The 18,870-nt window shown below is 44.0% G+C and overlaps 1 protein-coding gene across 1 annotated transcript in view; it reads right to left on the bottom strand.

The window, feature by feature from the left end:
* Window positions 1-18,870, bottom strand: part of TM7SF3 (transmembrane 7 superfamily member 3) — a 30,851-nt gene that overhangs the window by 7,187 nt on the left and 4,794 nt on the right. Inside the window, exons 2-8 of the mRNA XM_066633613.1 lie at window positions 11,239-11,396; window positions 8,498-8,648; window positions 7,277-7,397; window positions 6,217-6,388; window positions 4,376-4,553; window positions 2,922-3,008; window positions 1,501-1,578 (exon numbers count right to left, since the gene is read on the bottom strand). Of these exons, the coding sequence (XP_066489710.1) occupies window positions 1,501-1,578; window positions 2,922-3,008; window positions 4,376-4,553; window positions 6,217-6,388; window positions 7,277-7,397; window positions 8,498-8,648; window positions 11,239-11,396 (945 nt within the window). The remainder of the gene's footprint in view (window positions 1-1,500; window positions 1,579-2,921; window positions 3,009-4,375; window positions 4,554-6,216; window positions 6,389-7,276; window positions 7,398-8,497; window positions 8,649-11,238; window positions 11,397-18,870) is intronic.

The raw sequence follows: 18,870 nt of genomic DNA, 5'->3' as shown, positions 1-18,870 counted from the left end.
AATGGGGCTTGCAGCTTCCCAAAAAGAGTTCTTTGGAAAGAGCTATAGGAAGGCCAGAGACCAGAGAGCCTCTTACATGCAGCTTTGTTCTGAATAGCTCAGAGCAGTTCCTTACATTTTCCATAGGGTCACTTGCTACTTAGCCTCAATGCTCCTGCTGCGCACCCTCAGCACTGACACTTCAAATACAAAGTCCCCTATGTCTTCAAACTGGTTTGTAATGCAACGTGAAGGGCTAATGTTGAAATGCGCAGGCCAGGGCAAGAGAGACAGAAACCCACTGTGTACAGCATTAGTCACATCACTCTTTGTAGGCCCGAGCCTTGAAAAGATCCAAAGTATTAATTTAAAAGGACTCTCTCTCTCTCTCTCTCTCTCTCTCTCTCTCTCTCTCACACACACACACACACACGTTAATTCATTCTTAAGGATTAAGAATGAAAAGCTACATTTAGAGCCCAACCCTCTCCAACTCCCCATTCTCTACTGAAGATGCTCAAGTCTGAATATCTGTTTAAAATTACTCCAGACTGAACGTTTGCATTGTTTTCTTATTTCACAAAAACATTTCTAGTCATGAGAAAGGCGTTTTGCAAAGCTCTGACTTGATGATGACCCCACCATCTAGCTCTGGAAATCTTATTCAAGTCATCATTCAGGCATTACCTTCAGCAGGCACTGCCTACCAGCTTCAGAGTATCTCTTCTCCCCCCACCCAATAAGGCACACAATCTTGATCACGGAATTGGGATTCTATTCCCCAATCACGTGATGTGCCTCCTCAGGACTGGCGTGGAACTACAGCATGCACGCGCGCACACCCAGTCTGTGACCCATGGACTTGCTCAAATCCTAGAGAAGATGTAGTGCAGACACTGCTTTCTTTTAGTACAAATACTAGTAGCAGCTGTGCAAAGATTTAAAAAAAAAAAGCCACACCATATCTTATTGATTTTACTGCATCCTTATTCTGGCCAAAATACACAGTTTGCACAAACAGCTTGTGCCGGTAGCCTGCTTTGGTCTTTTGGTACCATCAGGGAGGTCTGCCTTATTCAATGCTCAGTAATTAGTTGCAAAAATCACATCAGAGGAACAAAGCACAAAGTTGCCCAGTTTTTATTAATGGTTCCTCCCCCTGCCCTCCTTATGGGCTCTCCTTGTCTGTGGGTTTGGCATCTGCGGACACCAAGCCCACTGCTGGAGAGCCCTAGTGGCCCTCCTAGATGCAACTGAAAGCGCCTTTCAGTTGTGACTGGGAGGCTTCCGAGGAGGCCACGGGTGACTTTCAGAGAGCCTGGCGCAACCCCCCACCTAGCTAGGTAAGGAACTGCAATGCCACACAGCACTTCTCCCCACAGATCCCATCACCCACAATTTTAGTCTGCATGGGGAGAGTCCTGGAATGGATCCCCTGCAGATGCCAAGGGCTCGCTACATACAGGTTTAAATGAACATTCCCAGGCCCAGATCCATCCCATACACGTCATCTCCACTTACCATCATAACTGAGCTCAGTCTTAGAAATGGCTATGAAGCAAAAGCAAGCCGTGAAGATGAACCCCATGAAGAACAGATCTAAGAAAATTTAGAAGCAGTAATTAAAGTCAGTATTTTATGAAACAATTGTGGACAAAGAAAAATCTGTTTGTCAAGCCCACTTTGAAAACCAAAGTCAGTCTTCATGTATTCACAAGTGGGACAGATACCCTCCTTGGAATCTCAGGACCGCCTCTCCTGTTTATTCCACAGCGACATGATTGGAATGCAGAATTCCCCCCCCCCCCAAAAAAAGTATACAGTCACGTTCTTTACTGAGCCAGTGAACACTACTCTTGCCTCTTTTCAGAAGACACATTTCTGCAAGAACTGTTACAAAACAACAATATACGTATTCCTGCAGGTATGGACTATTTCAGAGGTGTTTCAAAAAGCAGTAATTCTCAGGCTGTGTGCTGGGATACACAAGGGCGCCACAAAAAATAAAGGCTTCCATGAGTTCAACGTCTGCCTAGAAGAACAGGAAGGATTGAGAGAGGGTATTTGTGTTTTAAAACGCAAGCTGCTACTTGCATTTTTTGTTTGGGACCACAGCGGAGTTTTAACTCTTTGCTCCTCATCCAGATTCCCCCTTTCTTCATTGCTACCAACAGAGTTTTTCCTCCCCAATCAAACAGCTGCCACTTATGTTTTCCCACAAGAAAAGCCCTGCTGGATCAGGCCAAAGGCTCAGTTAGGCCAGCTTCCTGTTTCTCAGTGACCTACCAGATGTCTTGGGAGCAGTGACGACAACAAGATACCTGCATCTTCTTGCCACTCCTTTGCATCTGGTATTCTGAGTTAGCCTATTTCTAAAACCAGGAGGTTGCACATTCCCATCATGGCTTGTAACCTGTGATGAACTTGTCCTTCAGAAATCTGTCCAATCCCCTTTTAAAAGCATGTCGGCCATCACCACATCTTGTGGCAAGGTGTTCCACTGTTTAATGTCATGCTGGGTAAAGAAATATTTTCTTTTGTCTGTTCTAACTCTCCCGACACTTAATTTTAGAGGATGTCCCCTGGTTCTGGTGCTGTGCAAGAGGGGAAAGAATATCCCTCTATCCATTTCTTGCATAATCCCAATCATGTCCACCGTCAGGTGCCTTTTTTTCTAGACTGAGGCAGAAGAAGAGATGCTATCTGGATTGAGAGTGCATGGGGGGAAAGGAAATCTCATGCCACATTATGGGCCCATTAAAAATACATACAGACCCCCAGTCACATAAAACACATCACTATGTTAGCTTTCAGGATACAGTATAGGGCAACACTGTTCAGGGCAGTGGGACTAATGAGCTCTGCTGCAAAGGATCAGAAATCTGCAAATGCCACTGGGTAGGAAACCCAGACTTGGTTGTACATCTCAAGTCAGCCAGCACCTGTTTTCCAGAATCTGTGTCCAAGGAAGCAAACAAAGAGGCCGAGGACCACAAGGATGGTGAAAAATATCTTGGTGGACAGTTTTCCTAGAGAATGAGGACAAGAGGAGAATGAACCTGCACATTTCATGTCTCTCTGTTAAGCAATTATAAAGGGGCAACTTCGGCTTCCAAAAACGCCAAGAAACTTTGATATCAGATTTTTTTCAGTCTAGACACAGTCAGGCTATTTGGAGTCAACTCCAGCAGTACTCGTTCAAACCAAGTCAAGCTTTCCATAGTGCCCAAACTATTTTTAAAAAAACAAAGTTACAAAAAGACTGAATATTTTTAATCATTTGCAAAAAGACAGCATGGGCAGGAGATCACCCAAGTCCACTTCATTATAACCAAGTCAATAACTGGATGAAATTCTATCGCAAGCTACAATTTCATGAGCCAAGGCAATTGCTTCAAGCGACTGCCTGCAGGTATCCATCAATGCAGCCATTACCTTTCTCCGTAAGCAACCAGGTACCATGAAATTCTGGAGAGAGGATAGCTACCACCTGAATAATTTCCCCATTATAATATAAGCATTTTCAAAAGCCACACAGTAGTGATTCTCCATTCTTCACTGAAGCACCAGTTTCCATTAGTTGCTACTAGCTGGCGCTGCTTCTTTCCTCTTAGTCTCTTCTCCCAATATGTAAACGTGGGAGTGACACTACTGACCTCCAACAGGAATGCTGCAAATTAGCTGGCAGTGGCATCTGAGCCACACTGCATCATACACAGTGGGCCTTTGGCATCCACAGTCTTGGAATCCATGGATTCCGGCAACTGTGTATGCTTCCCCATGCTTCAGAACAGCTTCTGGACATGAACTGAAATTGTGGACCCAGACCAGAAGTCACTTCCAATGCAGAGGGCTGTGGGCCAGCACAACCGCCAGGTGAGTAATTGTGGCACTACAACCCTGCCCCCCACCTTGGGCTCCATCCATGATTTTGGTATTTGCAGAAGAGGGACCTGGAACCAATACCTCGCAGATACCAAGAGCTCACTGTACTAGATATGGATACAGGCAAATGAAGCAGACTTCTCCGATTTTCTATTCAGGTCGTGTAAAATTGACTTTTGTAAGCAGCTAGTGGGCAAGTGGCTATTTACAAGCTTGAATTATGGCGCTGAGCAACCCCATGTTTGGCCCTGTTTCTGTAGCCTCACCGGAGCAGCACAACATAGAAGTGGCCAACATGCCAGTTCTGTATTGTCAGAGCCAGACTTTGATTTCCAACCCAAGTTTCAGGCCAGTTCTGTATTATCAGAGCCAGACTTTGATTTCCAACCCAAGCTGAGAGGTGGGCTCAAAGCTCACCTTCTCCTCCCTGTGATCTACAAAAACTGAGGACTAGCTCTTGACCATCATGTTCCCTTTATGTACAAGAAGAATACATGTTTAGGTGACTTACTAGAAGTCTGGCAGTTGCCCTCCACACCAGAGAGGCTGCAAGTGTATGTATGAACAGGTACATATGCAGCCGACGTGTTCCAGAGTGGATCCCTCACTATGATGTTGTAGATCACTCCTTGCCCAGGAAGTGAGGAAAAGTATAGGTCAGTCTTGTCTTGACTTGTTAAGGTCATTATCTGCAAGAGAAGAGAGAGTGGGAGGTCAGAGCAGAGACGGGCCATTCAGTTAAATAAGAAATCCTTACCTCTTCCAGACTGGAGACCACCATTTGACTGGCTCTCAATGCACCAAATTACTCAGCAAAAAATAGCTGCAAGGCGCTTAAAATAGTGGCCACCAAGCTGCAGGGATTCCTGAATGAATTCGGTCAAGAAGGTCAGTTGCAATCTGGGTCTTGGCCAGCATTTGGGACAGAAACTTAAAGGGGCTTAATGACATTTTTTTTTTACTCTTGCCCTCGGAGGTTCTGGCTTTTTAAAACAGTATTTAAAGTTTCTTAGCATTAGTTTTATGTTGCAGTGGCTTCAGTCCTTCCTGGAGGGAAATCTCCAGAAGGTACCAAGGGATTCCTTGCTCGATGCCATGGCCACCCCCCGGGGTGCATTTTTGTCCTCATGCTGTTTAACATGCACGTGAAACTTGTTGGGTCCGGTTCCCAGAGGGCTTAAAGTCGGGCATCATCTGTTTGTCCTTGACACCCAGCTCTATATCTGCATTCCGTTTGGGGAGGTTGAAGATGTTATGAACCTCTATTGGGACTGTGCTGAATGAGGGCAAACAAAGTTGGAAGTAAATGCAAACACCACATCAGTGCTATCAGTTAGGTGATCTGCAACCCAGGCTTTTGATTGTCAGCCTGCCCTGGGTGGGGATGAACTCCTCTGATGGGGCAGGCCCTCAGTTTAGAAGAGCTCCTGAACTCAGACTCACACCCAGATAAGGCTGTTGGCAATTGGCACCCCTGGCTCATACCAATTGCCAACAGAAGGGTACAGTGGGGAGGCCACATGCAGTGATCTTAGCAAGTACAGGGAAGGGACCAAGTCACCATCCCCTGCCTATTTGGTGCTTCATAAACACCAACTGATGGGGGGACGGGGGGGATGGACAATCACCACAAGCACAGACCACAAAGAGTTTCAAGGGTATTTTCACTGGAGACCAACCTGACAGACAGACAGACAGACAGACAGACAGTGCTCTTAGACCAGTGGTTCTCACACATTTAGCACCGGGACCCACTTTTAAGAATGAGAATCTGTCAGGATCTGCCGGAGGTGATGTCACGACCGGAAGTGACATCATCAAGCAGGAACATTTTTAACAATCCTAGGCTGCAACCCTACCCACACTTACCCAGGAGTAAGTCCCACTTACTGTCATTGTTAAAAGCATATGCATAGTAGCTTGTTAAAAGTACAGGTCTGTAACATTTCCCCAAATGCTGTCACATACCAGGGGAGCATCAAGTCTAAGATATTAAAAATAAAATATTGAAATGAATGGGGACCCACCTGAAATTGGCTCACAACCCCACCTAGTGGGTCCCGACTCACAGTTTGAGAAACACTGTCTTGGACGATCTCAGCAGTTCCCAAACTTCTTACCTTCACAACCAACTTCAGCGCCCACAGTAGGTCTGGAAGTCACTTCTGGGTCACGCTGGCCTGCAACCTGCATCACTGCAGGTGACTTCCACAAGGCATTCTGGGACATGATGCAGTCAATGATGGAGGTTGTGACCAAAGCGACCCAGAAAGGCTTCCAGCTATGGTGGGCCCATGACCCACTCTTTGGGAAACAGTCAACAGAAAAAGGAGATCAAACTGTACAGCTTACTTTAATACCATGAGCTCTGATACTCTGCACCTCCGACATTTTCCTCATGTGGCTCACAAGCACTGCTTCACTTAGGTCATTCTCAGGTAGGAAGTACTGGTAGACATCATAGGACAGTCGCCACCTGGATTCCTGGCTAGTTCCAGAATCACACGATGGTGCTTTTGTATCTCTGGAAGGTTGTAGAGACAGCATAGTTGAAGAGTTAACCCAACATCACCAGCGATTTCCAACCTCTCTCATCTCCATGGCACACTGACCAAGCATTAAAATTGTCAAGGCACCAAGTTAGTTTTTGGATAACTGACAAGCACACCATGCTGCTGGTGGGGGGTTCACATCCCCCAGTGGCCCTGCTAATAATGACCCTCTCCCAAACTCCTGCAGCACACCAATGTGCTGAGGCACAATGGCTGAAAAATCATTGGTCTACATTAAAGCAGAGTCTTTACAACCAGCTATAGTCAACACACCACAGAAACGCCCAGTACATGTTATTTTTGCTCACAGATTTTTAAAAAGTCACATTACATGACGGGAAATTAAGACCAAACATTTACATAGTCAGACCCTTTGCTACAGATCCTTCACTACAGAGGTCCCCAACCACTCAACTGCAGCAAGGCTGATGCTGCTACCATATTAAAAAAAGAACGCAAACATGTTTATGACCAAAGAAAGATTATCTAACTATTACCCAATTCTAATTTAGGGTTGTGAGCATCTGCACAAGTACACAGGCACACAAGGCTTAAAATTTGAAGCTTCTTTCCTAAGTATAAGGCTAAGAGCTTGTATGTCACTTCCCCCTCCTCCCAGCTGCAGCAAAAGTCTGTGACCCACTTCAATAGGAATCAGGGTTCAGAGGCATAACACCTATTGCCTACCACTGGACAGAAGTAAATACACTACTCAGAGAACCTCCTCAGTTCCCCATCCTTCTCTGCTTTCAGGTTTAAAAAGCAAGCATATCTTATGATTCTGACAGAGCAGAGACCTACCCAGCCAATCTCAGAAGACCACAAATATGTAATCTATTCTGGCTTTCACATACACATACCTTGCATACCCCAGATTTGCCGGGGCAAATTTAATGTGCGTCGTGACCAAGTTATAGTCCAGATAAATATTGGGATCGATGTCCAAGTTAAATTCCAGATTGCACCCTCCAGGGATCGGGTCTATACAGAGAACGGCAGACAGTTTGAGTAAGAGGCATGACTGGCTTACAGCTATGTGTGAAAAGACATCACTCTGTGCTTTTGTTAATGGGTTCCAGAGGCAGGAATGCTATTTCGGCATTGTGCATTTCCTGGATAACTCCCTACAAATCACAGATTTCAAATGGAGAGTCTGCTTCATGAATGTGTGCTGTAGATATTTGATATTTGATTTTCTCTGTAAACCGCTTTGTGAACTTTTTGTTGAAAAGCGGTATATAAATACTGTTGTTGTTGTTGTAGATCAACACAACTCCATTTTTGTGAGCCAAAGATGAAAACTGTGATTCAAAAGTGGGGTTGCACGTCATATTTAAAAGGGGAATTTAAAGGGTTTCCAATTGCTACAATGCAAATTTTAAAAAAAATGCACAGTCAATACAAAAGGGGGAAATTACTCCAGAGAGGGAAAGAATCTTCATAAGGCTGACTCCTAATTTGCAAAGCCAGTGGTTGGCAGGGAGCCAGCATCATGTCTGCACCAGGCTGAAATAGCACCAACTTTGGCTACCACTGGAGTCCAACAACCACAGAGAAAGGAAAATGACAAATGATTCCAAAAACTTCTTCTTGGCTTAATGGTTCACAGAGCATTAAGTCCTCTAAGCCCATAGGAGATTTTGGGGGCAGCTCAGGGTAGTAGGGATGGATGGATAAGCAAATACCCTTCACACAGAAATAAGGGAGAAAGGAAGTGGTCAAGCAGCAAAGGGCTGACTTGTCATATCACATTGTAGCTTGGTTTCCCAGCAAAACCATTACACCAGTGGTTCCCAAAGTGTGCATCACAACATCTGTTTTCCCAGGTGATGTCATCTTTGACCTTGCAACATCTTGCCAGATTTGGCTGCCACCATCTTGGATCTTATGAGATACAAGATGGTGGCACTCGGCTGAGCCAGGAAGAAGAGGCTGTGGGGGCATGATGACCCAATTAAGTTTTGCAACCACTGCTTTAACTAGTGAAGATGGAGACTTGTACTCCACAGGTAAGTTATTATACAGAATAATTGCATTCCTGTTGTGACTGCAAGGAAAGAGGAAAAATGAACACCTCTTACCTTTTTCTGTATAAGGGAAAGAAACCGCGGTGCTCAAAACCCGATCGGCATCCTCAGCTTGCAAATACCAGGTACACACAGTCTGCTGAGACCGAAGGACCGAAACCAGCCCTGTGTCTGCTCCTGTTCCAGAGCTGTTTGCAAAAGGTTTCTGGGGAGCAGAAGAGATCAACATGAGCCTCTGAATATTCAACAGTGTGTTCCTATGAGCACCTCCTCAGAAATCAGTCCCAGAGTATTCAGTGAGGCTTACTGCCAGGAAAAAAAGGCACAAAATTGCAACCTAAGGAACCCAGGTTTATTAGCACATGGCATGTCTCTAGTGTGAATGTCTGACATCACTTTAATGGTCAGGGCAAATGGATAAAGAACCTAGACTTATAGGTATATGAGATTCCTGCAAAAGCAGCTTCAGGAGAATTTTGGAACCAAGCTTGGAAGTCTGATTGCAACACAACCAAGGCTCATGAGTTTAAGAGCTGTGATCTCCAAGAACAATTGGGATGTTTGATCATGGCGATTATCCCCGAAGGCAGTTTGTTTCCAATCTTTTTTGTGCCACAACCCCAATAAATGAATAAAGTGCGAGACCAGGGACCCACCGTTGGTTCCGCCTACTCCCTACCCCCATCGCCTCCCACTCCCCAACCCTGTTACACCCTCCCAGTACTGTTCACTGTAACAATATTCTTGCTAGAAAGGGCAGAAAAAGTTACCATGAATCCTGGCACTAGTAAAAGCTCCTTTAGCATAATTGGCAAGAACCTGAGCAGGACTGAGACACCTTCTCCCGGAACCTGAACGGGCACACTAGATTCCTTCAACCTTTTTCATTCCTGTAAACTGCCCCAACCCTAGACAGAGTTTAAAAAAACCTTGTGTGTTACATGAACCTGAGGTGGGTGGAGTCCTTCAAAAAGCGCCACCCACCACCATGTGTGGGTTGTGGGTGCCTCACATGGTGGCGGCGTTTTTCAAAGGACTCTGGTGGGGAAGTTCTGCCTCACCTGCCTCCCCAACCACTGCACGTCCCTGGTGTGTGAGGCACCCAAGGTACTGTATTACTTCATCTATACTTGCTCTAGAACTCTGGAAGGGATTGTCATTCCCGAATTGGCCTTTTCAGCCACACTAGACACTGTTCCAGAACCACCATTCAGAGCGCGACACCAGAGTCTTCCGAGGCTGAAAGATGCCAGCAGAACTCTGGAGAGGAAAGTACTCTGTCAGGGAAGCAAACCAAGACAGACTACAGCCCTGCAAGCCAACTCCTCAATTTGCGGAAGGAACAGAACATAACTGATTTTAATTTACTTATGATTTCTATACTGCTTTTCCTGTGCTCAGAGTGGTTCTCAACATAATGAGAAACTGCAATAAAATACAAAAACCATTTAAATAAAAATATTAAGAGCAATTAAAACACAGATGCAATTAAAAAACAGAAACCGCAACATACAAAATTGATCAGGAGAGTTCACCACATCTCCACAGTGCAAGTTCTGTTTCCTCTCTTCCCCCATCCTATTCAGAAACATTTTAATCTACCAAATGAACAAAGTAGGTGCCTATCCACCCTCTCTCTCTTCTCCCCATGTAGACACAGCACATGATTCAGTGTCATAATGGGATTCACATGTGCCTCAGATCATACCAGTTTTTCTAGTTCAGGGGCAGACAATTTATTCAGAAACAAGTTCTAGAAGCAAGCAACAGTAATTTTCTAACCACAGAAAAGAGCAGGGAAAAGATGCTCATGAACCCAAGGCTCACACCCTTCACACCAGGGACAAAAAATGCTTGTACTAATAGATTCTGCATTACAAGAACCAACTTTAAAGAACCAACTTTTAAGAACCAACAGGGCCTTCTCAGTAGTGGCACCAACGTTATGGAACTCCCTTCGCCTTGACTTGAGAATGGCTCCGTCTCTTGAGACTTTTCGGCGAGGCCTGAAGACTCTGCTGTTTAAACAAGCCTTCTGACTTCATGGCCTTTTTAACATCTTTTATACATCTTTTAGTTGTTTTTTACAGGCCTGATTCCTCTAAGAACTGATGTTTTATGCTCTTTTTATTCTGACTTATCTGACTACTGTTTTTATGGTTTCTGTTAATGTGTTTTTAATATGTTTTTATCTGTTGTTAAATTATGTTTTAATCTGTTTTTAATATGTTGTAAGCCACCCTGGGTCCCTTTAGGGAGAAGGGTGGGATAGAAATAAAGTTTATTATTATTATTATTATTATTATTTAAAGCAGACAGTTTCTCTACAGTTAGAACAGCGTTTCCCAAAGTGTGGGTTGCAACCTACCAGTGAGTCGCGAGCCAGGCCCTCTTGCCCAGCCTTGTGCTAGTTTGGATTAGAATAGGAGCCATTCTAGAAGCTGGCCTAGTGATGCTGCTGGCCAGAATGATTTTCCATGGACCTTTGGAGGCCGCTTCTGGGTTGCGCCAGGCATGCGACCCACTCTATGGGCCTCCACAAGCTTCAGAAGAATCTGGAAAAAAACTTCTGGTTTGACCAGAAGTTGCTTCCGGGCATGACCCAAAGACCCATGGCACCTGGCAACCCAGAAGCGGCCTCTGGAGGTTCCAAGAAAGTCATTCCGGTCAGTAGCATTGCAATCCACCATTGAGGACAAGGTGGGTTGTGGCACTGGTAAGTTTGGGAAGTGCTATACTAGAACTTTGCTGTCACTAAATTAACATCAAGCAGAAGGAGCAACATTTTCAAATACCTTATCAAAGGAAACGATGACATTCTTGTAGTGGGTATGGATCTGAAAGATGACGACAGTCACATTGCTGCCAATATTCCTCAACACTGCCAGAGCTGGAGCCGTTTTGTTCAGCAGCACAGTCTCAAATTTTCCCAAAGAAAGCTCCAAGAGATGACCTGAATTCAAAGAGGAAGAAAATATTACCTACTGGTCGTCTTGAGTGGGTGAAGAAACACAGAGGATCATCTTCCTTCAGGGATAAAAAGTAAACTTTGGTACAACAACCAAGAAAGAAAGTTGGTGAAGATTATACTACATGACGAGACAAACGCTTGGCCTTCTGGTGGGTCATGACCCACAGTCTGGAAAATACTGAGCTATGATGAAGGAGATGCCCTCTCACCTCCTCTGAGGACTTGGAACTTATGGATATCAAAACCACACAAGTTTTGTGACCCAGCTTTCAAAACCCACATGTAAGATTCCAAATATGTAGAATAAAAAGTGAAAAGGTATTTTGATGTTCTGTGGGGAAATGCACATGGAAAAAGAAGACCATGTGGGTTTTGCATCCAAACATGCAGTTATTCTGTTGGAAATGTTTCATCTCCGCATGAGTTTCTGCACATTTGATCTGGGCTTGCAAACACATGAAATGAGCCAAGCATACAAACCTCCATCATTAGTTTGTTCAAGGTCTCTTAATTGAAAACTCTTGCATTCAAATTATACAACTGAGTAGCAAACAACAGTTTGCATTGTTGGCAGCCCAATTCTAAGTCAGGAGCCTTTGATCTCTTATGTAGGGACAAAGAGTCCAACGTTCTCAGTTGTATGGCAGTACCAGCCAACCCATAAAGCAAACGTTCTCCAAAAACCAACACAGCTTCTTGCAGGCTCTCCTTCTGGGACACTAGAAAGGCTTTATTCATCTCAATTGTATTAATTAGTGAGAATCTATGGAGTGAAGATTATGGTTGTAAAATCAGGAAATATACCATGGTGCAGTCTGCTTTAGGTGGCTTATGCTGTGTTTCAAATATTCAAAGGGCACAAGCCTAACCAACTTTCTAGCACTGACGTAAGGGCAATGCAGCTCCAAGATAAGCGAACAAGCATTGCCTTACCTCAAGGCGGCCTCCATGACTGCCCCCCAACTGCAGGATGCAGCACATGCCCCACTGGCACAACTATGCCAGTGCTGCAAAATTGGTTAGGATTGCACCCTTAATCTCTGTTAATGTCACTTTTCAACAAAACAAGGAGTAAAAGAAGATGCGTGAGACTTACTCTACTTCTTGATATGAATTTCCAGTGGATACACATTGCCTTTATACAGAGTTTGTGAACAGTTTTAAGAGGCCCCAATTACATGTGTTTTAGTAAACTCAGTATCCACATGCATAAAATAATAATATAATAATAATAAACTTTATTTTTATCCCGCCCTTCTCCCCAAAGGGACCCAGGGTGGCTCACAACATATTAAAGAAAACAGATTAAAACATAATTTAACAGATAAAAAATATTAAAAACACATTAAGAGAAACCATAAAAACAGTAATCAGATAAAAGTCAGAATAAAAAGAGCATAAAACAGCAGTTCAAGGAGGAATCACGCCTGTAAAAAACTAAAAAATGTATAAAAGATGTTAAAAAGACCATAGAGTCAGAAGGCTTGTGTAAACAAGGTCTTCAGGCCTCGCCGAAAGGTCTCGAGGGAGGGAGCCATTCTCAAGTCAAGGGGAAGGGAGTTCCATAACATTGGTGCCACTACTGAGAAAGCATTTATTGTCAACGATTCTCACCAAAGGATGCCTCAGTTTGATTTAGCAGCGTGACACAATGTTCTCCAAGCCTTGGTATCTGAATAAAAGCTGCCTCGAGGCAGAGAAGCATGAATGGTCAGTTTCCTCATTCATGCAGAAGATGAGAGCCTCAGTTCCGAAAGGCGCTCACATGATGCCAATACAGACATTCTAAGTGGACAACTAAGTGGACTCTTCGCTCACAACAGGAGAGGAAACTGAATGCATTCCACATGCGCTGCCTCAGAGGCATTCTCGGCATCACCTGGCAGGACAAAGTTCCAAACAACACAGTCCTGGAACGAGCTGGAATCCCTAGCAAGTATGCACTGCTGAAACAGAGACGCCTGCGTTGGGTCATGTCGCAAGAATGGATGATGGGCGGATCCCAAAGGATCTCCTCTATGGAGAACTCGTGCAAGGAAAGCGCCCTACAGGTAGACCACAGCTGCGATACAAGGACATCTGCAAGAGGGATCTGAAGGCCTTAGGAGTGGACCTCAACAAGTGGGAAACCCTGGCCTCTGAGTGGCCCACTTGGAGGCAGGCTGTGCAGCATGGCCTTTCCCAGTTTGAAGAGACACTTGCCCAACAGACTGAGGCAAAGAGGCAAAGAAGGAAGGCCCATAGCCAGGGAGACAGACCAGGGACAGACTGCACTTGCTCCCGGTGTGGAAGGGATTGTCACTCCCGGATTGGCCTTTTCAGCCACACTAGACGCTGTTCCAGAACCACCATCCAGAGCACGATACCAGAGTCTTTCGAGCCTGAAGGTTGCCAACAGATAAGTGGACAACTTCTGCTAAAAGGACTGGACTGCATCACCCTCCTGGTAACACCCCTCCTTGCTCCAGTGGATACGTGCATGAGAATCACATAGCAAAATGAGAAAGAATCACAATAGCAAAATGAGAAGGAAAAAGACTACTGCCTACAAGTCGACCCCACAGATAAGTCGAGGGCAGGTTTTGAGCCAACAATCATGGAATTTTCTATGACCCTCGGATAAGTTGGGAGTTAAACTTAGGGGGGTGTCTGACTATAGTTTTGTCTGATTTTACCCCAGGCCAGATCCTGAAAAATAACCTACCACTAATTGTTACCTAAGAACTGTAGTTTCTAATTTATTAAAAACATAATAAAAGATCATAAGATACATTTTTATTCTTTTTTAAATTCTGGTCTTCACCACCTTTTTGTAAACACTATCAGAGTAAGTGCGCTGTAAATAACATACCAGTAAAACAGTGGTTCCCAACCTGGTAGTTAGTTAGTTAGTTAACCTTTATTGGCATTATAAATATTACAGCAGACAACTGACAACAAAGTGGAACAATACAACCGTTATCCACTAGACTAGTTCAGGAAAACTAAATAGAGAAAAAAGAAATAGGGTCTAGAAAGAAAAGGAGCCAGAAGGGACAACCTTATCCTTTCAGTAAAACAGGTATAAGATAGCGAAAGGTGACTACAAAAATTTTAAAGAAGATTTTATAGAACTAAAGTCCGGCGTTTTTTGTAATATATAGGCCAGGAAACTAGCCACTGAATACGTCAAGGGAGCAATAGAGTCTTCCAACAACTGGGGAAGGGGTGATACCTGAGGGGGGAAATTAGAAATCCAGGATTCTAAATAAATCCTACGATGGGAGTCATGAGAGGGACAAAAAAGCAAAATATGTAAAAGAGTATCCGGGGTCTCCCCACAGAATAAACATAATCGTTTCTCGCGAGGAACTCGCATGAAACGACCATAATGAACAGCTGAGGGAAATATGTTGAGTCTAGCGAGCATGAAGGCTCTCTTCAGTCTAGGATTAGTGAGGTGAAAAAAATAGTTTGAAGTGGCAACAACAAGTTGAGGAAAAAGACCTAGGGAAAGGGGGGAACAGGTCAAATTAAGAGAATTTTTTAAAGTATTGAATTCAGCTAGGAAAAGGTGGTCTTTGATAATTTTATAAGCTTGAGATAAATTTAGATCAGCAAGTAATTCTACTGATAGGTTAATGGAGTGGAGTTTAATTTCCACTATTTTAAACCAAATAAAGATATACGTGTCACTCATTAATTCTGTAATTAAAGAGTCAGGGGAAGGAGATAAATGAATCCTTAACCAAAACTTAAAGGTAAAAAGCCAGGCATAAGTGGAGGGAAGGTGTAAACCAAGTTCTAAAAGAATAGTGGGCAACCGTATAAGATTAGGAATACCTAATATCTTTCTAAAAAAGGAAGAAGCAATATGATCCAAATCCTTAGAAACTGCCTGTATCCATATTGGGATACCGTATAATAAATGAGAAATAATTTTTGCTTTAAAAATTTGAATCGCTGCTGGGATGTATTGGTTTCCTGCATTAAAATAAAAATTTGTTATAGCCAAAAGGTGGGTAGTTGTTGAAGAAATAACTGACTTTTTATGTTGAGTCCATGATAAATTATAGTGAAAATGTAAACCTAGATATTTAAAAGATTTAACTTGAGTGTAAGATTGGGAATTGATTGACCATTTAGAAGGAGCCCAGGAGCGGGAAAAAACCATAATTTTTGTTTTGTTGGCATTAATTACAAGATCATTTGAATGACAATAAACTTGAAATTTGGAAATGAGCTCACGAAGACCGGATTTTGTGAGTGAGAGAAGTACTGTATCATCGGCGTAAAGAAGAATCGGAATTGGCTTTTTATTTATTACAGGAAAGGAATGAGAGGTGGTGGTTAAGCTGGCAGGAAGATCGGCAATGAATAAATTAAAAAGAAGAGGGGCAAGGATGCAACCTTGCCTCACTCCTTTATTGATAGGAAAACTAGAAGAGAGAATATTGGTAAAAGGAAGACGGATTTGACATTTATTATGGGAACCCAACCTGGTATTCATGTACTCCCAGGGACACTCAACAGGAACTGTAGGGGTACTTGAAAAAGAATGGAATAATGGCAAAAAAAGGCAGGTCGTGCTCCAGAATGCCTTGCAAGACAGGAATGCCTTGCAAGGACCAGCAAGGCAGGAAGGGCTAGTTGGCTGTGAAAGCACCACCAATAGCTAGTTTTTGGTCATCAATTCTTGTATGCACCAGTGATTGAAAACCAGCACAGTAAAAAAGCTGAAACATAATATGGAAAATGATCAATCAGCCAGAATTTCTCAGTACACTTCTGGTGCAAAACAGTGCAAAGGCAGAGTCTTCTGTTCTTCAAACAGATGAAAAGAGAAAACACTGTAATAAATACATGAAGTCTGGGTTTTCTTATGGGGAGATGAGGGCTTGTATTATTAATTATAAACATTTTGCTAACAGGAAGGGTACTATTTATGGAAATGGGCTGCCAAGGGATATGCCAGTGAAAAAGTTTGAACCATGAATCAAATCCACCTTTAAGGTGTCTGGCGTGTTAAGCCAGAAGCTCTACATACAGCATAACTGGGAGTGTCCAATTCAATTCACAGCTCAGAGATGCAGCTGCATATATCTGCAGCCCTTTTTACTCACAAGTAGACCCACTGCTTTCCATGGGTGTTATTCTCAAGTAAGGGTGCACTGAATTGTAGCCTGGGAAGGAGGGTCCCATCCTGGTGTTTCAAAAAACAGACCTGCTTTGCAAGCGTTTGCCAAGCAGAACCAGAACCAGGCTGCAGCAAAAGGAAGAAGCATAAAAGGTTAACTTTGGCTGGAATTTCCCAGTTGCCGTAGAAAGGATCTCTGCCCTGCCTACCTGCCTGGTACCTGCCTGCTGCTTGAGAAACTTGGCGCCTGCCTGCCTGCCGCTTGAGAAACAAAACTGTTCAGAGTTGAAAGGCTCAGCCCTCTGAGTGACCTGGAGATCAGGCAAAGTGAGAATTGGAGCTTGATTACTTGGCAAAAATTTCAAGTACTATAGGTGAGTATAATTTACAGATAGTAGTTAAAGTACTTCTAGTGCACATTTCAGGCCTCAAAACAAAATTCAAGAAAGAGCGATCATGAAAATAAAGAGGTGGCACCTTCACCCTGGCTCCAGCCTCAGGGGGACCAATCTCCTTGGCACCAGCCTGCAACATAATCTATCCCCAGAAGCCTGTTACCTGGCAACTAGGACCCACCTGGGGCAAAAAAAGAAAATCCAGATTAGGCAGGAACTCATAAGAACATAAGAACAGCCCCAGAGCTGCTGCTCCCCAGTGGAAGGCTGCCACTACAAAGCAGATCTTACAGCATGCAACTCATGACCCTCGTTTTAGAAAACAAATTATGTTTTCAGTCACATGCATAAGCCAGAGCATCATTTGCTCCCATGCCCAGTTTGCAATGGGAGTCTAAGGCGTCAGGCGTCTCCTAACCACAGACAGAAACACGGTTCAAACTGCAGTTTCAGTCATTAGCTGGAATGCAAACCAAGGTCTCAAGTTATGCAGTTTAGTTTGCCCCATTCAGATGTCATCATGAGAAACAACTGTTACCTCAGATTATTGGAAGGGAGGGGGAGGGAAAATACAAGCCCAAGTATGCTCTGTTCCCTCTGGTTCCTGCTTTCAGGCTGGAAGACAATCAGGCCCCCACTGCCCCACTCTTCCCCTTTGGAAGAGTCCCACCAGCATTCTTCCAACCTCTCCTGTAGCATGCAGCTCTTTCTGACCATCTACAATGCGCTTCAGTGCCCCCTTTTGCCTCAAATCCTGGTCTCCTCAGGTCGTTCCCACCCATCTTTCAGGTTCATTTCTCATTCTATTGCCGATTTCCCACTCTTCCTCAATTTTCCTTTCCTCTGGAGGGACACAGAGTCTACGTCCAAAAACACCTTCTAACTTGCCAATCTGATTGACATTTGAATCACAGTCAAACAACAACATTCTGTTGTCACTCAGACATTGGACCGCAAGTGTTTTGGACCACTGAGCTAATGAACATTCCAAGGCCACAACACCAGCTCAGTTGATTTGTGTGAAGATCCAAAGCCTTGGCGCAGCAATCCCAGATACCACACTGGAGTGTGGCATGAGGCCCAACCAAGATGGTCACCAGCACCTCTTCAGCGTTTTGGTAGCTTCCCGGTCGGAAAACACCAAGATGTGGCAGCAACATGCTCTCGTTGAGCCTCTAAAGGAGGCAAGGTGGCCGGATTGGGAAGCCACCACCGTCACCTCTTTTGGGAGTACCCAGAAATGACACTGCTGCACCAGGAATCTGAGCTACATCACTGATCCTGCCAGAAATACTATACAATACATTACAACACAACACTATAAGTTCAATTTGTTTTGGCCATGGGCCTCCAAGACATAATAAAAGACTAAAAAGAACGTTGTAAAAGTGGTCAGCCAAAATCCAGCTAAAGAAGTTCATTTAAAGCAGTGTTTCTCCAGGCTTGTCCTCTGCCGTACCACTTCATACGGTCCACCTATTGGAAGTATCACCAGAAGTAACTGGCAATGATGTCATCACCAGTTACTTCTGGGTTGGGTGACCAGACATGACATAACACCAGTAGGAGGTTCAGGGTGGACTGGAAGGCTTTTTGAGGGCAGAAAAGCATGCTATGGATCTCTGCCCGCCAAGCCTCCTACTGCTGTTTGTTGTGTTGTGTTCCTGTCTCACTGCCGGGCAACAGGAGTCCCGTGAGTACCACCAGACCACCTCAAGTACCACTGGTGGTACCCGTACCACTGGTTGAGAAACACTAATATAAAGTAGCCCAAGTTACTGATATAAAGCAACCTAAGCAGTATCTGACAATAATTCAGTTTTGGCTACAATGATGCTCAGTGGCAAGTATCAACAACAAGCAAGTAAAGACTGCATTTCTATTGCTTTGCAGTCATCAGGGCACCGGTGGATGCTGCAGAAAGGACATTTGTTCTACCACAGCA

This window comes from Tiliqua scincoides, chromosome 7 (genome assembly GCF_035046505.1).
Source record: "Tiliqua scincoides isolate rTilSci1 chromosome 7, rTilSci1.hap2, whole genome shotgun sequence".
NCBI classification, from domain to species: domain Eukaryota; kingdom Metazoa; phylum Chordata; class Lepidosauria; order Squamata; family Scincidae; genus Tiliqua; species Tiliqua scincoides.
Note: the sequence above shows the minus strand (reverse complement) of the source record. Positions and strands in the feature narration are given on the sequence as shown.